At 37.1% G+C, this 18971-nt stretch overlaps 1 protein-coding gene across 1 annotated transcript; it reads left to right on the top strand.

Moving 5' to 3' along the window:
* The first annotated feature begins 718 nt into the window (after window positions 1–718).
* Window positions 719–17374, top strand: LOC109084833 (protein-glutamine gamma-glutamyltransferase K-like). The gene is made up of 14 exons (XM_042751124.1): window positions 719–895; window positions 3176–3263; window positions 3381–3572; window positions 3973–4221; window positions 4308–4426; window positions 7144–7251; window positions 7485–7662; window positions 7762–7900; window positions 12137–12329; window positions 12448–12601; window positions 13463–13747; window positions 14382–14542; window positions 14749–14885; window positions 15045–17374. Exons 2-14 carry the CDS (start codon window positions 3197–3199, stop codon window positions 15187–15189), a joined length of 2127 nt encoding a protein of 708 aa, XP_042607058.1. The 5' UTR covers window positions 719–895; window positions 3176–3196; the 3' UTR covers window positions 15190–17374.
* Window positions 17375–18971: the final 1597 nt, after the last annotated feature.

Genomic DNA, 18971 nt, shown 5'->3' on the forward strand with positions numbered 1-18971 from the left:
AAAAAGTTTATAAGTGATATTTTATAAACATTTTACTGTGTTTAAGAATTGATTATTAAAAGCAGTAATAATAATAATAATAATAATAATAATAATAAATGTAACAAAAATATAGGCCTTAAAAATTGCACATTATTACTATTACTATTATTATTATCATTATTATTATTACAATTAAATTATGAGTAGTAGTATTTATAAGGCTTTAGAAAAAGCAATAATAATAATTATTATTATTATTATTATTATATCGCCATTTATACATGCATAATTATAATAATAATATAAAACAAAAACATTTTACCATGTTTAATAATAAAAAAAAATATTATTATTATTATTATTATTATAAGGCTTATACTCTTGTATTTATTATTATTATTATTATTATTATTATTATTATTATTATTATTGCCATTTCTGAAGCCTTATAAATACTACTACTTCTCATAATGTAATTTTTTATAATAATAATAGTAATAATGATGATGACATGTCTGCATGCTTAACAACAACAACAACAACAACAACAATATTCATTTTTTAAGGCTTATATTCTTGTTAAACAGATTGTTAATTGCTTTCAGGCAGCAGAAACATATTAATCAAAATAAAAGTCGTGGCTTCTGTATGAATTAATTGCTTTTTGTGATTCACAGATTTTGATCTGATTTTGATGCTCATGATTCATATGATTTGTTTTTCAATAACAGAAGGAAGAGATCCACTTTTCTGGACTGTAATGTTGTTCATCAGCCTGTCGCCTCCTCTGTAATGAAGGAGGAGTGTCGACACACACTTAAATAAGAGCCACGAGCAGGTGCTTCAGTGCCTAACATTCATCAGAACAAACACCAGACGTCTGTCAGAGCACCTGGACTTCACCAACACACAGGTAGCAAATATTGCATTTATGATCACTTTTTGTTAAGAATTCATAATAAACATTACGCTTCATTGATCAACAGCTCGAGTTTATTCAAAAATGAATATACTGAAAATATATACAGTATAGTACCATTATTGCATTATGTCAAGATAATACAGGTGAATATCTTAAATTAAGAATTACAAGAATTATAGTGTACTAGTTTTCTCATATGTTATGTTGAAGTATGCAAATAAAGAATTATGTAGTTAAATAGGCACTAACATGCATACATTTCCAGAAAAAGAATATGAACATTGGTTAAAGCCAGGTTAAACATTTATGTTTCATCATCGTTCCACACAGCTTTAATACATTTTTAGGAATAATTTGCTGTATAAAACCAGGTGAATGATATATAAACAAACCCTTCTATAAAAACCTTCAGGATAGTGTTTAGGTCACATGAAGCCTTGCCAAATTTCTTTCTAACACACTTTATATAAAACCGATTAAGCTTAGTAAAACTAGAAAACAGGATAATTTTAAACATTTTTAAACTTTGATCCATATATTTTAATGTATGCATTTATATTTAAATATGCTTAACTTAAAAAAACTATTTATTGATTATTTAAAAATGAAAGTTATTATAAGCTCTTAAAAATAAAGGTTCTTCATCTGCATCAATGGTTCGATGAAGAACCTTTAACATCTATGGAATCTTTCCATTCCATAAAACCTTCTTATTAGTGGTAACGGTTAACATTTTCTTCGCACTAAGAAGATAGAGAGTTCTTTTAAGAACTGTTCGCTGAAACGTTTTTTTTTTTTTTTTTTGGAACCCAGAATGGTCCTTCTATGACATCACTGTAAAAACCCCTATTTGGAGCCTTTATTTTTAAGAGCCTCAAACACTTTTTTTTGCACATTTGCATGATCAGTATCTGAGCGCAGGTTGATGTTTCCGATCTGAGCGCAAGTTGATGTTTCTGCATGGGTTTACACATGATTATGTGTCCGTTTCAGCAGCTGGATGATGTCATGCGCTTTAATCCAGCTGCCCCATGGGTTCTTATTCAGCTGTGAGTGTAAGAGGCGTCTTTGTTGGCAGTCTTTTGTGAAAGAATTATGATAAAGACTCGCCGTTTGGTGTGGGAGGTGATGGATGTAAGAGAAGCAAGAAACTCTTGATAATGATTTTATAATTGTACTATTAAAATGCTCACTGTAAGACAAAGGGTTTGTCATTAATCGCTATATATGAATTTATACATGAGAGGATCATGAGTTCAGATTATTGGTCAGCAGGCCTTCCATTTCCTGTTTCAATGAGGAAACATAACAGGAAAAGATGTATTATTTTGTTTTAGTATTTGAACACCAGCAGTGTAATGCATTTGGTGATTCTTTACTATAATGATTTTTCATATAATTTTGTGCTGAAGGTGCATTCTAGGAATACTTCCTTCTCTGTCTGGACTTGACTGAATTTCAGCATAGTAAAGAAATCTTATGTAGGCAAAACTGATATTTGTCTACAAAATTAAACCTAAACAGCATGCAAGCAGAAACCTTCGGATCAAAAGTTTGTTAAAATCTTGATGACATTCAATCAAGTACGTCCAAACTTTTCTCTGCTGTTGTAGGCGAGCCAAGTATTTTATGATCAAATCTAATGTAAATCTGGAACGAAATGCAAAGATGAGGAATTTAAATAAATAATTAAATACATTTATTTTACATTTATATTTGCTCATTTGGCAGACACTTTTAACCAAAGTTACAAATCTTATTTATATTTTATAATGTTCATTTTTTAAATATTATTTATTTATTCAATCTTATTTACTTATTTATTAACATTTTTTAATATTAAATAGAAGGATGTGAAATTTTAAAACATAGATTTCAATTTGTTGGTTTGTTTGTTTATTTATTTGTATTTAATTTATTTACATTTTATTAGAATTTCTATTTATGTATTTATTTATTAGAATTGCATGTATTACATTTTTATTATATATATACACACACTAGGCCATTTTCAATCAAAATTGTATTTATTTATTAGAATTGATTATTGATCTATTTTTCATTGATTGATTGATTTATTGAAAAGTATTTAACATATTTAGTTTTATGTTTTTATTAGAAATGTATTTTTTACAATTTTATTTATTCTGATATTTATATATTTATTAAATTTTTATTATATGCACATTTTATATAATATGTTTATATTTCTTTATTGATAGATTGAAAAAGCATTTAACACATTTAGTTTTTTTTTCTTCTTCTTCTCAGTCTTTCAGTCTGCCTGTAGAAATGTCTAGGTCTAACACCAACACTACTGGAGGTCCCAGTTCTGCAGCTGCGACCCCGGCGGCTTCAGGTGAGGAGGAAGAGGAAGAGGAAGAGGGAGACTCTAGTGCAGTTCATTTGCATGAAAAAGAGTTCACACTGAGATTTGATGCTTTCAGGGAGTAAACGTTTCCTCTCTCATTCACAGACACGCTTCTGAAGGTTCACTCTGTCGACTTCCTGAAATCCAAGGATGGGCCGAACCGACGCGAGCATCACACAGACGTTTACTTCAGCGACAAGCTGATCATCCGCAGAGGACAGACCTTCCAGATGTGGATCGAGTTCTCCAGACCCTTCAACCCGAAATCTGACAAGCTGGAGCTGCAGCTGAAGTTAGGTGAGTGAGCTGGCAAACAACCTGTTTGGCAACAGTCATTATTTTTCCATTTCATCTGCTCAGAAATGACTAATTTTACCTTTAAAATCTTAATTTGACACATACTAAGAAGTCAGACATCTCAACAAGATAACAGACTTAAGTCCAGGTAACAAGGTAACAAGGTATACCTTGACAAAGGCGTTGTGCCGAAACGTTGGTAATAAAGAATCACCTGCAAGTGAGTGTGCAGTCTTATGCCTCTTTATGTGACCTAATCCGTCTAATCCAGCTGCTCCTTGAGTCTTTTTTAATGGATCTCCAGCCGAGTCACCGACAGATGATTCAATAAAAGCTAAATCATTAAGACGGGGTTCGTCTGACAGTATGTTTCCATGTCTTTGTTGTGTTTTTGACACAGAGCCCATCTACAGCAGCAGCACTGGGATTCTCATCTCTGTCCCGTTAGTGAATGTCCTGGAAGACAGACGCTGGGAGATGAAGATTGTGGAGCAGAAAGACAAACGCGTGCGGCTGGCGGTCAATACTCTTCCCTCCGCCTCCATCGGCTGCTACAAGGTGACCGTGGAGTCTTTCTCACCAAGGGGCAAGCTGCTGTTCCCCTGCACCCCCAACGACGTCTACCTGCTCTTCAACCCTTGGTGTGAAGGTACAGACTCAATGAAGAAGAATCACACTCACTTTTTCCTCCTTGGCATTAATGAAGTAACACATCATTCATCTGTCTTTCCTCAGATGACGCCGTGTATCTGGATAATGAAGCAGAAAGGAAAGAGTATGTCCTGAATAGCATGGGCAGAATTTACTACGGAACTGAGCAGCAAATTGGAACCAGAACATGGAATTTTGCCCAGGTGTGGAAACACGGTGACTGTTATTATTATTTTTATTATTATAGTTAGAATTTTTGAATAATAATTATTGTAATTATTATTTTTATGCTGTTCTTTTATCAGTTTGAACAGATCTGTTATTATCTATACTTTTATTATTATTGTTGTTGCAATGATTATTATTGTTTTTAAATGTATTCATTTTTTTATTCAATTTTTATCTATAATTCTATGATCTGTGATGATGATGATTATTAGCATTACATTTTACATTTACATTTAATCATTTAGCAGACGCTTATATCCAAAGCAACTTACAAATGAGAACAATAGAAGCAATCAGATCAACAAGAGAACAACAACGGTATACAAGTGCCATGAAAAGTCTCAGTTAGTCTAGTACAGAACACGTAGCCAGGGATTTTTTTTTTTTTTTTTTTTTTTTTTTACGAATATGATAGACAAGAAAAGAAAAGGTAAGTACTAGTATTAGTTGGTTAAGTGCTGGCGAAAAAGATGAGTCTTTAGATGTTTTTTGAAAATGAGTAAAGACTCAGCTGTTTGAATTGAGATCGGAAGGTCATTCCACCAGCTGGGCGCAGTCCAGGAAAAGGTCAGTGAGAGTGATTTTGAACCTCTTTGGGATGGCACCACAAGGCGTCGTTCACTTGCAGAGCGCAGACTTCTGGAGGGCGCATAAGATTGAGCTAATGAGCTTAGGTATGTTGGTGCCGTGCCAGTGGTCGTCTTGTAGGCAAGCATCAGTACCTTGAATTCTACTGGTAGCCAGTGTAACCTGATGAGAAGAGGAGTAACGTGAGCTGTTTTTGTCTCATTGAAGAAAACCGTCGCTGCTGCATTCTGGATCAGTTGCAGAGGCTTGATAGTACGTGCAGGAAGGCCCACCAGGAGAGCATTACAATAGTCCAGTCTGGAAAGAACAAGAGCTCGGACAAGAAGTTGGGTGGCTTTCTCTGACAGGAAGGGTCTAATCTTCCTAATGTTGTATAAGGCAAATCTGCAGGACCGGGTCATTGTAGCAATATGGTCTGTGAAGCTTAACTGATGATCCATCACAACTCCTATGTTTCTGGCTGTCCTGGAAGGAGTTATGGTTGACGAACCCAGCTGTATAGAGAAGTTGTGATGAAACGATGGGTTAGCTGGAACCACCAGCAGTTCTGTCTTAGTAAGGTTGAGCTGAAGGTGATGGTCATTCATCCAGCTAGAAATGTCACTCAGACAGGCTGAAATGCGAGCAACTACCGTTGGGTATTCTGGTTGGAATGAGAAGTAGAGTTGAGTGTCATCAGCGTAGCAGTGATAGGAAAAGCCATGCTTCTGAATGACAGATCCTAATGACGTCATGTAGATGGAGAAGAGAAGTGGTCCAAGCACTGAGCCTTGAGGAACCCCAGTAGCAAGTTGAGTGACTTAGAAACTTCACCCCTCCAAGACACTCTGAAGGATCTATCAGAAAGGTAGGAGTTAAACCATTGGAGTGCGGTTCCAGAGATGCCCATCTTTCTGAAGGTGGACAGGAGAATCTGGTGATCAACGGTGTCAAAAGCAGCAGACAGATCCAGCAAGATGAGTACCGAGGATTTGGAAGCTGCTCTTGCCAGTCGCAGGGCTTCAGTAACCGAGAGCAGGGCAGTCTCAGTTGAGTGGCCACTTTTGAAGCCAGATTGGTTGCTGTCCAGGAGATTGTTCTGTACAAGAAACAAAGAGAGCTGGTTGAACACAGCTCGTTCAAGGGTCTTTGCAATGAATGGTAGAAGGGATACAGGTCTGTAGTTTTCTAGAAGTGCTGCATTTAGAGATGGTTTCTTCAGCAGTGGGCTTACCCGAGTCTGCTTAAATGCTGAGGGAAATGTTCCAGAGTGAAGAGAGGAGTTGATAATGTGAGTAAGTGAAGGTATGAATGAAGAAGAAATCGCTTGAAGGAGGTGAGTGGGGATCGGATCAAGTGGACAAGTAGTAGGATGACTGGAAAGGATAAGTTTGGAAACGTCCGTCTCTGAGAGTGGAGAGAAGGAGGAGAGAGAGTGTGCATTAGTTGTTGTGAAGTTATCCTCAGTCTGCGGTGTGGAGAATTGGTCACTGATGGTTCTTGTCTTATTTGTGAAGAAAACTGCAAAGTCGTCACCTGTAAGAGTTGATGGAGGAGGAGCAGTATGTTCATTATTATTATTATTCTTTTTGTTGTGATGATGATGATGATTGTTTTTATTATATAAATTATATTATATATTTAAATTCTTGTAAGTTATATTATTATTACACATTTTTATCGGTTTGAACATATTCTATTATTATCTATATTTCTATTATTATTAATTTTTATCATAATCATCATCATCGTCATCATTGCAATGCAATTGTTTTTTCATATTTATTTTTGTCTATAAATCTAATAATAATAATAATAATAATAAAATTATAATAATGAGAATAACAAATAATAATGACAACAACAATAATGACAACAATAAAAATAAACAACAAATAAACAATAACAATGATATTAAATATTTTTATTGCTATTATTATATTATATTATATTATATTATATTATATTATATTATATTATATTATATTATTATATTATATTATATTATATTATATTATGTTATATTATATTATATTATATTATATTATATTATATTATATTATATTATATCCAATTGATCAATTCCATAATTATGATTTTGATTATTATGCATTTGTTTTATCAGTTTGAACAGGATATCCTGGAAGCATGTCTGTTCATTCTGGAGAGAGGTCAGGTCGCTATGACCGAATGGAGAGATCCAGAGATTGTGTCCAGAATGGTATCTGCTCTGGTGAGTCACGTTCACGTGGATTCATAAGAAATCATGAATATGATTTGAGAAGGTGAAATACAGTAGCCAGCATGTGGCAGTTTTAGGTTCATATGAACCTTCTGTGTTCATACAGGACACAAAACAACATGCAGCCTACTGTCTTTCCTGTGAGGAACAGAAAAGTAAAGATGCACGATTAAAGAGCTGAAAAGCGCCTGTTTTTGAAAAGCTTTTCTGCTCTTCTGTGACAGGTGAACGCCAACGATGACAACGGTGTTCTGATTGGTAGCTGGAAGGACAGCTATGAGGGCGGGACGTCTCCCACCGCCTGGAGTGGCAGCGGTGACATCCTGAGACAGTATTACAGAAGCTCAGGGAGACCCGTCAAATTCGCCCAGTGCTGGGTCTATGCAGGAGTCACCAATTCTGGCACGTTTGGATTTATTTCTCTTTTTATCACTCTATTAAAAATATATTTTTATTATGTTTTTAGGAATAAAATGTTATCTAAATAAATTTCTTTTTCAGTGTTGAGATGTCTTGGTATTCCCACCCGCTGTGTGACCAACTTCAACTCGGCTCACGACACGGACCTTTCCTTGACCATAGACATTTATATTGATGAAAAGCTGGAAATTATCAAAGACAAGACCAGCGATTCTGTCTGGTACGATATTTTACTGTCATTAATGCCATCAGAATCAGGTTTATGTTATACTTAGTCTCTCTGATCAGCAAAACTTTTGCTTGAATGCTGTTATAATACATTTTGATGATTAATGAAATGACAGTTCTCAAATACAGCCATCATTACTGACACTTTACATTAATATGATATTAGGGTTATTATATTTCACTAAAAGGAAAACCATAAAAAATAAATGTTAACAAAAATAACCTAACTATGGTTTATGGTCAACATTTTAAATTTTTGTTTAATTTAACTTGAAGTACTAAAATAACTATATCTGAAATAAAAATTTATAAAAACTTCAGATACATATTTAAAAACAAAACTAAAACAACAACAACAAATTAAAAATGACAAAACACACAAAATATATGTTAAAAAATTGCTTAAAAAATATGTTCAATAAACAGAAAATTTAACAGAAAAAAATTACCTAGCATGAAAAATAGCTAGTTCCAGAACATTAAATAATAACTTTACTTCTTGACATTTAATGAGATGTAGAAATGTATTAGTTATTATTTAACTTTATGCTTATTTAATGTTTATTTAAAGTGCCCCTATTATGGGTTATGAAAGGTTCATATTTTGGTTTTGGAAGTCCCCAACAACAGGTTGGCATGCATGCAAGGTCAAAAAACACTTTCATTGTCTGATAATATCCATTTATTTTTTCCTTATTTGGTCAACGACTCCCAAACGATTCGCTCAACGATTCATTTTTCCAAACCCCTCGTTTTTATGATGCTAATCTGCGTTGATTGGTCTGATTGGTCTGATTTTCATTTCATCATGCCTGTAATGCCTAAAGCTGGTTTGTGAGCGAAGTGTTGCTTTGTGTACAGCATTACCAGGGAAACCACTATTTTAACTGCTCCAAAAGCGGCACCTAGTGGCAAAGAATGAATTTGCATTTTCATTCAAACCAATGCGAAAATCGACTGATGGTCAAGTTCTCTTTCATCATCTCGTGTTCGAGATCCACCTATGGGAAGGGCATCTGCGCTTGACCTCTACAGAAGCATCCAATTGCACCAAGTCTGGCTTGACAGAAAGTAGTGCGTGCCCAATGGCAGGTAAGGTGCCGCCCCTTAAATGAGCGGATATAGCACCTGCACACGCTACCTTTCCTCAGTTGACATTCGATCCTTGCGACCTCTGGAATTTGCTCATAGCTCGTTGGTTTGGACATCACTTAACCATCTACTGGAGGACACATCTCTGGATCAGCCACCGCCAGGCGTACATGTCAATTTACCAGGTCAGCTGTTTTTATTCTGCAAGCCACCCACTCTCACACAGATTAGTAGGCTGCCCGCCTCTTACCTGTCCTTTTCCACTGTCCGTTGTTATTGGCTTTTTCCAAACCGAGTCCGGCTACTACAGTGGACAACCTGCCGCGAGCCTGCCCGGCTGTGTGCAGCTTCCTCATCGCCACTGGGGATCCCCATTCCTTTGTGTTGTTTGCATGGGTCTTCAACACGCTCAGGATGGCATCAAAAAAAAAAAAAAAAACACGCTCCTGCGTCGGAGGCTCAAGGTGGCCCCCACACAGGGATTGTCGAGTTGGAGATGTCTAACTCGGTGTTGTCTGACTCGGATGGGATTAAGGCGACACCGGTGGGCTCCTGGGGCATCCCGTGGAGCAGCCTTACTTAGCCGGGCCGATCAATGCAATCTCATTTGGAGGATATTTTGCTGGCCGATCCACATCTCATTGACGGGCTGCCCGGCTCCAGGGACGCGGACGATCATTCATCAGGCCTCTTATTAAGCCCTGGCTTTGACCGTAAGAGTCCTCAGCATTTCCTCCCTGCCATCCGCTTACCAGTCAACTGCTAGTTGACATGGGATAACAAAAGAAAGGGTCGCCATCACCCGCGTTCTCCGGGAGGAGTTACTCACGGTGAATCGCCATTTGAGTTCAACATCACTGTCGGCAAAACCTCCACATTTGAGTTCAAGTTCACGGGCGGCCAGACCTCCAGACACCAGTTCTGCCCCTCATATTTCCCCGTTTAAACAATGGAGGTTATCTGTCAGCGGAGTCAGGGGTGTTGGGACAGGCTTCACTGTTCCTGGTGTAGCCCAGTGTATTTCCCCATTTTCAGAGGGGAATACAGTGAGGAAAAAGTGCACAAGCAGTGTCACCACAGAGCTTCCTTGACACTTCTCTCACAAATTTAATAAAGGCTTCGGCCTCAGTGTTGCCCAACACAAAAAAAGATAAAAATCAAATGAATCACATGAATTCGTTGATAAGAGAGAACATCTTTTTACAGCCCCACGTCACTCCTTCATTACCCACGAGATGGGACCATTGTACCACAAATCAGCGAACCCGGCCAAACTAGCAGCTCTAAGCAGTTCTCCGGTTTGTGTGGGGATGCTCACGAATCACATACAGTTGGCTGTCTTTGTCAGCTCCCAAATGGGTGATTCTCACAATAACGAAGGGGTTCAGACTTTTGAATAGGAATAGAATAGAAACTCTTCATAGTGCTGGATGCCCTGTCTTAACAGCTCTTTGAGCCCCAGGGAGATATCTTCTATAAGCTTCTGTCTTTCAAGACAGCTCTGCTCCTGGCCTTGGTTTCCACCAAACGTCAGTGATTTGCATGTGCTCTCTGTTCATCCTTTATGCACTAATTCTCTCGCAGTGTTTTTTCCTAGGCCTAACCCTGCCCTTATCCAAGAATTCTTCCCAGCTTTCACGTGTAAAGTGTTTGAGCTTCTGCTTTTTACCCTCCTCAGCAGAGGTTCAGAGGCTAAATGCTTTATGACCTGTTGTGCAGAGACCACCCGACAGTACCAGCCCTTTCAGGAGGAGTGATCAGCTCTTCATCTAATGGGCCCCCTGAACATAAGGAAATTCCATTTCCATAATGCCTCTCTTATTGGCTTGTGGAAGCCATCTCTGGAGTGTGGCCATGTGGGCCTCAGAGCGCAATTCACTAGGTCCATAGTGGCCTTGCGGGCTCCGTTTAAAGGGGTTTCCTTGCAGGACATTTGTGCTGCTGCAAGCCGTGCTTCTCGACACACATTTGTCAAATACTACCGGCTTGATGTTACCCACACCCTGGTAGCTTACTCTGTTTTAGGTGTGGGCTCTTTGTAGCCTTGTGCCCTTAGACACTTTACACCTTTTTAAGCCTGGGTTGTCCAGCCCAGCTTACTCATCTAATACAGCAGGTCACCTGTACCCTCCCCTGACACATTATTATATTTTTATATGTATGTATATGTCAATATATACATATGTATATTTCTATAATATATGCCTTGGCATTATGTTTGTTGTCAGGTCTTGTATGCATGTTACCACATGTGTGGGGTGGCTTGCAGGGCCTCGCTGTGAGTGTACTGGACACCCATAGGTGGATCTCAAACACGAGATGATGAAAGAGAACAATAGGTTACTGTTTGTAACCCCGGTTCTCTGAAACATTGATTGGAGAGATCCACTAAGTTTGCCCCGCTTGCTGCACGAGAAGCGAATATGCTCACTGAGGAAAGTTAGCGTGTTCAGGGGCTATATGCGCTCGGTTAAGGGGCGGCCCCTTACCTGCAATTGGGCACACGCTCCTGTCTGTCAAGCCAGACTTGGTGCAATTGGATGTTTTTGTAGAAGTCAGGCGCAGATGCCCTTCCCATAGGTGGATCTCTCCACTTGATGTTTCAGAGAACCGGGGTTACGAATAGTAACCTATTGTTTTCCCAGGTCTGCGCGTGCAACAAGTGGGTGGGCAATAGGCTAATGTTTCATGTTGATGTCATCATGAAACAGCTTGAGATTCGTTTTAAAAACGACTCGTTTTATTGATTCAGAGTTGACTTTTTTGTTTGAGAGACAATAACTTTATACACGGTGCACTTTCAGATTTAAAACTTTGCAGGATGTTTTCATTCACTAAGAGCTGTGTTACATACTGCCTTAAAGGTAATTTTCAAAAATCCACAATAGGGGCACTTTAATAATTTTCACAACACAAAATGACACAAATCAGTTGAAAAAAAAAAATGAAATTGCCCTGCAAACTGCCCTTATAATATTTTTAAGGTAAAGTGCCTAATTTCACTATTTGTTTAAAAAAAAAAAAAAAAAAAAAACAGTTTGAGGTCTTATTTTAGACCTGTTCAGCTTTATTTTTGTAAATTGCAGACAAAAAAAAAAAAAAAAAAAAAACTGCTTTATATAAACTTTCCCTGTAGGAACTTCCACGTGTGGAACGAGTCCTGGATGACTCGTCCGGACCTCCCGGCTGGTTACGGCGGGTGGCAGGTGGTGGACGCGACCCCTCAGGAGCCCAGCCAGGGTTCGTACCGCTGCGGTCCAACTTCTGTCTCCGCCGTCCGAAATGGACAAGTCGACCTGAAATTCGACACTCCGTTTGTCTTTGCCGAAGTGAGCCCTTTCATATGAACCTCTTCTCACCGTCATTTGTGTCTGATGACATTTTGAACTTTGCACTTTATTCAGAACATCTTCTGAAAGGCTGAAATTGCTTCACTGTGTGTCTCAGGTGAACAGTGATAGGATCTACTGGCAGAAGAAAACCGATGGAAGCTTCAGTCAGGTTCGTGTGGAGAAGAACTCCATCGGTCAGAGCATCAGCACTAAAGCTGTGGGATCTGATGCTCGTGTGGACATCACACACCTCTACAAATACCCAGAAGGTAACAAAACAAATGCATCTGGTCCAAAACCTAGAGCTGCTCCATGCAAATTTAATAATAATAATAATAATAATAATAAAAATAAAAATAATAATAACAACAATAACAACAATAATAATTGTATAGCAACTTTCATATAAGACATGATATATGATATAATATTATGTTATATTAGTATCATTTTTAAATATTATTTTTTATTAATATTTTCTGAATTCTGACATTTTTTTTTTATATTTTACTTTTACTTTTTGTTCATATATATATATATATAGATATATAGAGAGATATTAACTAAAAATTTTAGTTACAGTCATTTAAGTATTTCAAGTTGAACTAAAATATGAAATGTTGCCTTCGCAACTAGCTGCAATAAAATACGTTTTGGTATTTATATATATATATATATATATATATATATATATATATATTATATATAGTATATATACATTTATTTCAGTTAACATTTATTATATATCAACAAAAAAAAATCTTTATTTTATTTCAGTTAACATTTATTTTATTTCAAGTAACAAAAATATTTTTATGGTTTGGTTTTAGTTAAAGATAATATCACTGATGCAAGAAATCCAGCTCAAAGTGATTTACAATAAAAAAGCCATTACAACAAGCACAGATAAAAACAGATAATATACCACAAGATGAAAAACGAGACCCACGTTATAATAGTAACAAAAAGTTTAACTGAAAATTACAAAACATAGGAAGCAGCAGTTTATGTTGATAACTTGATTTGGATCCCTATGTAAGCAGCACACTTTAGAATAATGGGTTTTGGAGGTAATTCTTCAAAAGGGCAGCAGCTTACACTCCTCTTTACTCTCTGATCACGTCCGTCAGGTTCAGCGGAGGAGCGCATTGCTGTGGAAAGGGCCAGTCGCTTCGGATCCAAACCGACTTTGTATCCGTCTCCCACCAGCAATGACGTGAGTGTTGAGATTTTCATGGACGGGGCAGGGCCTCTTATCGGTGGAGATGCCAAACTCTCCATCGTCCTGAAGAACAAAAGCTCAAGTCAGCGCACAGCCAGTCTGCTGTATGAGGTGATGGTCATGTACTACACTGGCGTGCTGAAAACCACTGTGAAGAAGGATCAGATTCCTCTCACCCTCAGACCACAAGAGAGTGAGTTTTACAGTCCCACCAGAGACATTTTTCTGGTTATTGTGCCCCAAAATGTCTGAATTAGTAGCTGCATTTCTCAAAAATCACCTGATGGTGAGACCTACTTGTAGTTGGTGTTTAAAAAAATTCAAAATTAGTACCTCAGAGTAGTAAAATGTACAACTAAGAACCTAATATTCCTCTAAAAGGTGCATATTAGTACCTCAGAGTTATAATATGTACCCTTAAGGTACTACTTTGAACTTTTTAGGTGTAAATAAGGATAAAAGTTAAGCTGATAAACTGTTGTGCATCTAAAAGTGGTAATGCTTACTTTTAAATAGAATTTTAATTGGATATTTCGGTGCATGAACAACAATTTGATCAACTTTATGTATTATGGATCTCAGTTATCTAATGTTGCATCTGTTTTCCTTAAATTTAGTGTTTTTAGAGGGAAAACACACACACACACACACACACACAAAACAACACAAAGTACTCAAGCTGGTGCACATGTTTGAGGGATTAATTGAATTTGCATTCATGTTTAAGATTATGGGCAGTGAGCAAAAAGGACTGGAGTACTGTGCAAAATGACCATGAAATATTTCATTATAACCATTAATGCCATGTTCCTTTTCTCTCCCTTCAGCCAAGACTATTCCTTGGACTCTGCAGTATAAGGAGTACATGAACCATCTGGTGGACCAGGGCGCTCTGAAGCTTGCGGTCACTGGACGGATCAATGAGACACAACAGATTCTGGCCACAGAGTTCAACTTCAGGCTGCGCACACCAGACCTCATCATCACTGTATGTCCATGATCCACTAGTCTTTATTTGGGACCTTTAACAAGCACAGAACTTTCTTATATCTTTCTTACTGTCAAATCTGTTGATGTTCAAACCTGGTTCAATGCATCTAAAAGCACCATATTTGAATTACAAATGAGATTTGAGAATTAAGTGTCCTTAATTTAAAAAATCTACATCCATTGATTGTGTTTTGACTGTTTCAGCCTCAAGGGGACGCTGTGGTGGGTAAAGAGTTGACAGTCAAGATCACGTTCCAGAACCCGCTGTCACAAGTGTTGAGGAACGTTTTGTTCCGTATAGAGGGATTGGGAATGCAGAGCGTCAGGAAGATTGCGTATGGGTAAGACTTTCAGTGTTTAAGAGCATTTTGAAGTGCGACATGTGCATGCACTTCATGCAAATTTGCTTTGTGTGTAAGCTGTACTACATTAAATGTGATCAACTGTATTTAAAGAGTGAAAAGCTTCTGGACAGTTTATAATCTATTGGTGTTTCTCAGTGATGTGGATAAGCTTGCGACGGTTACACTGACAGAGAAGTTTGTTCCCACTGTCGCCGGCCCTCAGAAGCTCCTGGCATCGATGGACTGCCGTCTGCTCACTCAAGTGCATGGTGTCGCTGATATTGTGGTCAAACCAAAGTAAAAAAAATCACTGTCATTGTAAATCCTGCTAAAGTTCTCAGTTGTCTTGAGGATATAAGAGTATTTACAAAATCAAATGGTCATTTAGAGTTAAAAAATAATCAAGTACTTTGATTTTAAACTAATGTAAATCAACAATATAGATCTTTCATGCTTTATTAATATCCTGTCTGTCTGGGTTTGTTTGTGTGTTGAGTTCAAATATCTACAGTGTATCTCAGAAACTGCTTGCTGTACCATTATTTAGTCTTGTGAGGTCAGTGTTTAAGTGTTCAATTTCTGTTTGTTTTTATTTTTCAGCTCTTTTTTTTAGTTCTTATTTAACTCTTCTTTTAGTCTATGGGTGTAGGTTTGATTTTGACATAGGTGGGGGCATAAGACCATTTTTGTATTGATAGACTTTTGACCACAGTTTTGTGTCATCTAAAGTGTTTATTTATAGCTATGGTAGCTAACATTCATAAAGAGAGCTTTTTTATTTTAGCATATTCATCAGACAATAATTACACAATTTTGATTATGTAAAACCAACAACATTACAGCAGTGGGTTTAAAGATATTTTCTTTGGATTGTTTACTCAAAAGAGAATATAGGCCTAGCAAAATATAACTTACTTAAATTGTGTTTCCTGCTAGCTAAATTTCACATACATAAACACAAATTAACTGGTTCCAAACCTCTCCTTATTGTATTATACAATTGGTAATCAGTACGCAAAAAATAACAAAAATAAAAACTAAAACACTTTTACTATAATAAAACCATTGTAATTTTCTTAAGGGATTTGTATCTTTTTTTCTTTTTGTTTTTCTAACGTACTGCCTTAATGGTATGATGTTTTGTACTGTTTAATAACGTAAGAAAGAACAATACGCGCTCCAAAATCCCGATCTGAATCAAAAGATTCATAAACACACTCCAAAGTCCCAATCTGAATCAAAAGATTTGCGAACCCACTCAAAAGTTCCGATCTAAATTAAATGATTCGGGAACTCACTCAAAAGTATCGATCTAATCAAATGATTTGCAGTACTTGCTCAGAATTCTGATCTGAATCACGATTTGCGATACATGTTCCGAAGTTCCATTCTGAATCAAAAGATTCTCAAACCTGCTCCAAAGTTCCGATCTAATTAAGATTCGAGATACGCACTCTGAAGCCCTGCACTGCGTTCCATTCGGAAGGGCTCATCACTATGCCCTAATCCCTTCAAAGGGTCTACCCTCTGGAGTTAGAGCATCGAAGGGATGAAGGGTGCAGGGGTAAAAAAAAAAAAAGCTCATTTTTTTTGGAATGCACTTATGCGTCATCTTAACGAGATGATCAAGGAGGCGCCTTCATTGCACTTTTTTCTGTGATGCCAAACAACTTCCCTGTGCAAAGGATCATGGGGGCCTGAAGTGTCCATCAGTTGTACCCTTCAAAATTCGGTTAGGAATGACCCTTCAATATGGCAGCCATGATTGTTTTCACTCCTAAGTGCGATATATCCCATTTGGAATACACAGCTGATCTAAATAATGATTCAAGAACCTCAGAAGTTCTGCTGCAAATCAAATCATTTGAGGTAAAACAATCTGAAGTTCCAGTCTAAATCAAATAAATCAAATAATCCCGATAATGATTTGTGAACCATAATTTCAGATCAGGACTTCGGAAGTGCGTTTCATGAATCTTTCAATTTGACTGATTCTAAAAGCTCCATTTCACCCATACATGCTTTTTAAAATCATTACAAGTGATGTTGAAGCGAAAATGAGGTTTTTTTTTTTTTTTTTTGCTAGTGAGTCCATGTTTGAATCAGTCGGACCGGTTCCATCATAAATGACTCACTCAATTGAATGGGTTTGTCTGTGCCTCCATTCTTTTGTGTGTTCAGCCATGTTTATTCGAGCGTCAGTACTACTACTACTGGCTTAGCTCGCTAATTTCATGACAATAACTGAAATAAGTGAAAAACGCATGATGTTTAGAAATAAAATATTTTGTAATAAATGATAGTATATATTAAGTGGTAGATAGAAGTTTATATTGAAGTTGTCTGATAGTCTAGAGTGATGGTCTATGTAAAAAGAGCAGAGAAGCAGATGAACACAAAACCTATTTAATACAATTCATACCATGTACACTATGTTTTTGTTGTCTTTGTCATTTGCTGTCTTGTGTAGCACTATGACCCTAAGAACGCGGTTTAATTTCACTGTGTACAGATTTATAAACGGAATGACTCTGATTAACTGACTCTTTCTTAGCTCTGGATGCTGTGGAGCTTTGTGTGGATACTGGAAAAGCTGAACACGAAGCCTGGGCACAGATACTTCCAGAGTAGTGATAAGAGAAACAAACCTTTTTGAAGCTTTGAGTCAACTGAATCAACTGACTGTTTTCGCAGAGCTTGATTGACAGGCGATCTGACCAATCATAACGCCGAAAAACATTGCCTGAAAAACAAACCAGACAGGAGAGTAGATTAAATCCAATGGACTTACTTAAAAAAAAATATTGGCCCGGTTTCACAGACAGGGCTTAGGCTAAGCCAGGATTAGGCCATAGTTCAATTAGGACATTTAACAAATTTTTATAAACGAGCTTAGAAAAAAAAAATTACTGGTGTGCTTTTTGAGACAAAACAAAGGCACTGATATAATTTAAGACCAGTCATTGAAAGTTTCTTTCAGTTGAAACGGCTCAGACTTACATTTTAATATAGGACTAGGCCTTGTCTGTGAAACCGGGGATTGTGTATTGAAGTTCTTCTGCGGTTGAAATAAAATATGTTCATTCTGCATTCTGTTACTTTCATGCTGAAAGGAGTGAAATTATTTCCTTATGAAATTATAATTCCATGTGAAACCAATAAACTCAGGAACTCACACAAGACATTTGCCATGCTGCACGTAAAACCATAAAACAACAAAACTGATCTGGAGAAGAGATCTTCAAATAGAGCAAACAACACCTATCTCCTTTACGCTCATTTAAGACCTGCTTCCTCCCTCTCCTCTCCCCTTCCTGCCTTTGACTCTCACTCTTCTCCCCAAAAGCAAGAATATCCATGTTATATCTTGTGAATATGTTGTTTCTATTGAAAAGGTCTTTGTGCGATTGGTAAAATGGTCTCAATTTCACAGTAGTCACTTGTATTATGGGAAATATTGAAAGCTTTTATAGAATTGTGTTCTGCTGAGGAAGGGGTGAGTCTATCTATCTATCTCCAAGCCAGGTGTGACCCTGGGACCACGAGAACCTAACAAGCCAAAATGTCTTTATGTTTTTACAACTGATTTGAAGATTTCTTTGTTTCTGGTCTGAGTATATAAGAGAAGTGACAAAAACATTACTTTGGGAATCTGTAGTCAGAAAAACCCCCGTGCAGTGTGTGAGAGTCTCTGGAGCTCTGCACCAGAGCTCTCGCTGCCGTGTGTCTCTCTGCTGTCAGGTATGATTCAAAAATGTAATTGTGTTAAACACATTGTGCTCATAGAGCAGACTGTATAGTTGTTTGTGCTACTACATGTGCAGAAAGGCTAGTTATTCTTTAAAAAAACACATGATTACTTTGCTGTAAGTGTTCTTTAAGATACTTAGGTAAAAGGTTGTTGATGCTATGCATTTTAGACTGTGTGTCTTCTGTTAAATTAGGATAACTGTTACATGTGTGACTATGTTAAATTTGTTTGTCTCCTTCCTGCAACAAACACCTATCTACCATATATCAAAAATTAACAATGAACAAAATACAGAAGCCATGCAGCTATAATGTGATTCACAATTGCATTAT

The sequence above is a fragment of the Cyprinus carpio genome, chromosome B23 (assembly GCF_018340385.1).
Source record: "Cyprinus carpio isolate SPL01 chromosome B23, ASM1834038v1, whole genome shotgun sequence".
Taxonomy (NCBI): domain Eukaryota; kingdom Metazoa; phylum Chordata; class Actinopteri; order Cypriniformes; family Cyprinidae; genus Cyprinus; species Cyprinus carpio.

Coding starts and splice junctions, on each gene's coding strand:
- LOC109084833 (XM_042751124.1), top strand. CDS start 3,197: ATGTCTAGGTCTAACACCAACACTACTGGAGGTCCCAGTTCTGCAGCT. Junction 4,427..7,143: donor GAACATGGAATTTTGCCCAG/GTGTGGAAACAC, acceptor TTGTTTTATCAG/TTTGAACAGGATATCCTGGA. Junction 7,901..12,136: donor AAGACCAGCGATTCTGTCTG/GTACGATATTTT, acceptor CTTTCCCTGTAG/GAACTTCCACGTGTGGAACG.